The sequence below is a fragment of the Sinocyclocheilus anshuiensis genome, unplaced genomic scaffold, assembly GCF_001515605.1.
Source record: "Sinocyclocheilus anshuiensis isolate Anshui unplaced genomic scaffold, SAMN03320099.WGS_v1.1 scaffold496, whole genome shotgun sequence".
In the NCBI taxonomy this organism is placed as follows: Eukaryota; Metazoa; Chordata; class Actinopteri; order Cypriniformes; family Cyprinidae; genus Sinocyclocheilus; species Sinocyclocheilus anshuiensis.
This window is the reverse complement of record NW_015555736.1, coordinates 83,844-87,334: the sequence shown is the minus strand read 5'-3', so window position 1 is coordinate 87,334 and position 3,491 is coordinate 83,844. Positions and strand designations below refer to the sequence as shown.

The 3,491-nt window shown below is 36.2% G+C and overlaps 1 protein-coding gene across 1 annotated transcript in view; it reads right to left on the bottom strand.

Annotated features, from left to right (window-relative positions):
* The window catches only part of LOC107673132 (rho GTPase-activating protein 15-like), a 36,509-nt gene that overhangs the window by 27,220 nt on the left and 5,798 nt on the right, over nucleotides 1–3,491 (bottom strand). Inside the window, exons 5-6 of the mRNA XM_016466617.1 lie at nucleotides 3,286–3,373; nucleotides 2,338–2,427 (exon numbers count right to left, since the gene is read on the bottom strand). Coding sequence (XP_016322103.1) covers nucleotides 2,338–2,427; nucleotides 3,286–3,373 — 178 coding nt within the window. The remainder of the gene's footprint in view (nucleotides 1–2,337; nucleotides 2,428–3,285; nucleotides 3,374–3,491) is intronic.

Here is a 3,491-nt window from a genome sequence, read left to right as displayed (position 1 = left end):
TTATTTTTTTTTTTTAAATAACATTAAGGAATAAAAATAACAGGGACATTCTGAAAATATACAAATAAAGTTTATTTAAAAAATACTATAATAGTATAATACTAAAATTACACTGTTTGAAATGAAGGTAAGTAAATGATGGCAGAATTCACAATTTTGGGTGAACTATCCCTTCAAAACTATACAAATGATCAAATTAGAAATGCAGGATCAAGGATCATGATTTTAGTTCTGTGTTAAGTTTGATGTGATTTGCACAAATGTGTATAAGTGCATACATGCTCGAATCAGTTGTTTCAGTGGTCTTTCTTTTCAAGAAACGTGGTGCTCTCAGCAGCTCTAGAGTTTCATCTGTGTAGAAAAATAGATTTAGTTTTGTGGGAGCTTTGAAAGTGATAAATGCATATGGCTCCCTGGGTTCATAACCCTTTTAAATGAACCAGAAAGGCGGTGTGAGTCAAACCACTGAACAACAGTGTGATTATAATTTCTAGTGAAGGAGATTCTTAGTTCAAGAAGAAGTGCATCTTGATTTTTACTCAATACTTGACATAAATGTTACGTGCTTTGCCACACATTACAGAAGAATGAAAGATTTATATTACATTCATCAAAAGTGACAGTGAAGACATTTACAATGCTTCAAAGGTTTTCTGTTTCAAAAAACATGTGAAACTATAATATTTATCATATAATCTTGGGGAAAAAATGTATAATTGTTTTCAATATTAATGATAATAAGAAATGTTTTTTTTTTTTTTTGAGCAGCAAATCAGCATATTAGAATGATTTCTGAAGGACCATGTGACACCAAAGACTGGAGTAATTGCTGAAACAGCTAAAAATGCAGCTTTGCATCATCAATAAATAACATTTAAAAATAAATTTAAATAGAAAACAGCTATTTTAAATTGCAATAATATTTCCCAACATGACTGCTTTAATTGTAGCTGTGATCAAATGAATGAAACCTTGGTGAAACATAAAAAAAAAAAAAAAAACTTACAGACCCCAAACTTTTAAACAGCAGTTCATGTCTTAAGCAAAAGTTATATTCTAGACCTTTGCACACTTGTGCACAATTTCCATATTTTCGGCCATTTTGAATATGTTAATTTGCAAAAATGCTAAATACAGCACCTCCAACGTTGTGATTGCGATTCAAGGCTGCTAAATGTCAACTGATAAATGCTGTAATCCCGGTATTAGTAGAGATATAAGGATCTGCACCAGCATTTAAGGTTAATATCAGCAGTGACAGAAGCACAAAAAGGAATGAAAGTCAACTCCAGATGCTTAAGACACTGATCAAAACCTCCAATGAAAGAACGTGAACTTCCTTAATCACAACTATCCCTCATCTGACACAAGTGTTTTGTCTTGCCCTAAGCCGAGCAGATCTTCGAGACCTTGGCTGAATGCCTCACAGATTGCAAATCTAACTCTCCACACTGCTGAATTAACGAACCTCCACACTAATTTCTAATCCCGGTTGAGGTTGATTGACAGCGGTTGCAGACTACGAAATGGCTTGGTACCGTCATTACAAGCACTTTTTCTGTGTGAGAGTTTGGGATTATTTAAGATTACTGTTTAATGCCTTTTTAATCTCTCCTGCAAAAAAAGAAAAAAAAAAGATTTCTGGGCAAAATACTGGACAGCAAGTACAGTGGCAGCGATAAGATATTATAAGTGCGCGATGAGATCGCGATGAAATCTGCTTTTAATCCTCGCTTTGCCTCATTATGTGAGCTAACTCTGCTATCAGTTTATTGATAGGCGTTTGGAGCACCCAGCCGAAAGATTATCTCGCTTTACATAAATCCTAATGAAAAGTCTTCACGACAACAATGACTGGACAGAAATGTCAGGAAATGCTTTTTTTTGGATGTTAAAGAACTTCGAACCCTGAAAGATCTATCCAGTCGTTGTGTGCAGATAAAAGACTGCGTATATTTTCTCTTGAAGGTTTTTGAGAGGTATGACACTAGCTCTGACAGTTCTTACGCCGTTGGCCTTGTGAAAGCCCTGGACACTATGCAATTGGGTTTCTCTGTAGACGTTTCAATCCCTTGAGACTTCATAAATGCATTGAGCAGCTTGGTTAAGCTGTGATCTTACAAAGTTTGAGCTTTGAGATAGATTATTAGAGATGAAGCAGGAAGCCCGAGTTGTTATTTGCACTTCTGTCAAATCTTCACTATCAAGGCTTAGACAATCTACATTATATACTAAGATTCAAGTGCAATTATTGGCATTTGCATAGTTTTTCCTGCTTTAATGGACGATAAACAGATGAAAGGATGAACTTTGGCTCATCGCATCCCACTGTCCTACCTGAATCACATTTTTTCGGCTGGATTTTTCTGTTGTCCACTCTATTACAGCCCCATACAGATCCACTCCATCTGGTTTACCACCTGGTTTCTGTGGAGAAAGTACAATTATTTGAACACGTTTGCCAAGATACTAAATAGAAACACCACGTTTCTCGTGTCTCTTACGTGACACTGTGAAATAATAAACAACTGACGAGCACAATGTTTTGATACAGGACAGATCTCCTAATATTATATAATACTAGATCGCATTTGTCAGGAGATTTTCACATTTATATTTAAAATGCTTTGCATGCAAGCGGCAGAAATAAAAAGGCTCCACGTCAGTAAAGGGGCTTTTCATACAGTCCTACAGTTTTAATGAGGTGGCAAAAATACTTAACTTCATCCTGATGACCTCTGGGTGTATTGCCCACAGAAATGGCAGAGAGCTCGGGGGCTTTATGGCCACTTGACCATGAGTGATGTTGAAACTAATATGAGTTGACCCCATCGATGGCCTCGACATACCATTTACAAGCATGGCAAGCCTGTGAAGGTAGCAAACCTCTTCTCATCCGAACCTCCTGTCTCTATCATGGCCACATGCTGCTCAAATCAGCAGAATAATAATATGGCTGGAGAGTCCCGTGCATGACGGGTAAATATTTCTTTTTTCAGCAGTGTTTTAAATAGTCGGGATCAAAGGCGAAGTTAAGAAGTGAGAGAAATATGGAAATCATTATGCTTCCCCACCCAGTCGCTAACAGTTATGCTGCTTAATGCACATCTGTAGCCATTCATTAAATTCTGCTGTTTATTTTATGTTTCAGTTTCATGATTTTACACATTTATTTATTTTGTTTGTTATAAAGGTAGGATTTATCTGTTTGACATATTTTTTAACCTAAATACAGGTGCAGTAGCTCTTTTTGTTGGTGTGTGTAAATATGTGTTGTGGTCTTACCAAATTTGCCACGGCTTCTTGTTTGCTCTCTTTATAGAAAAATAGTTGATTGGAGCAAAGAACAACCCAGGTTGAAGTCCAGTTTTTCCTGTGAAAATCATCTTTAACATCTCAGTTGTGTAGACAAAGAGACAGACAGAGAAAAAGTGATAGATAGATAGATAGATAGATAGATAGATAGATAGATAGACAGACAGACAGACAGA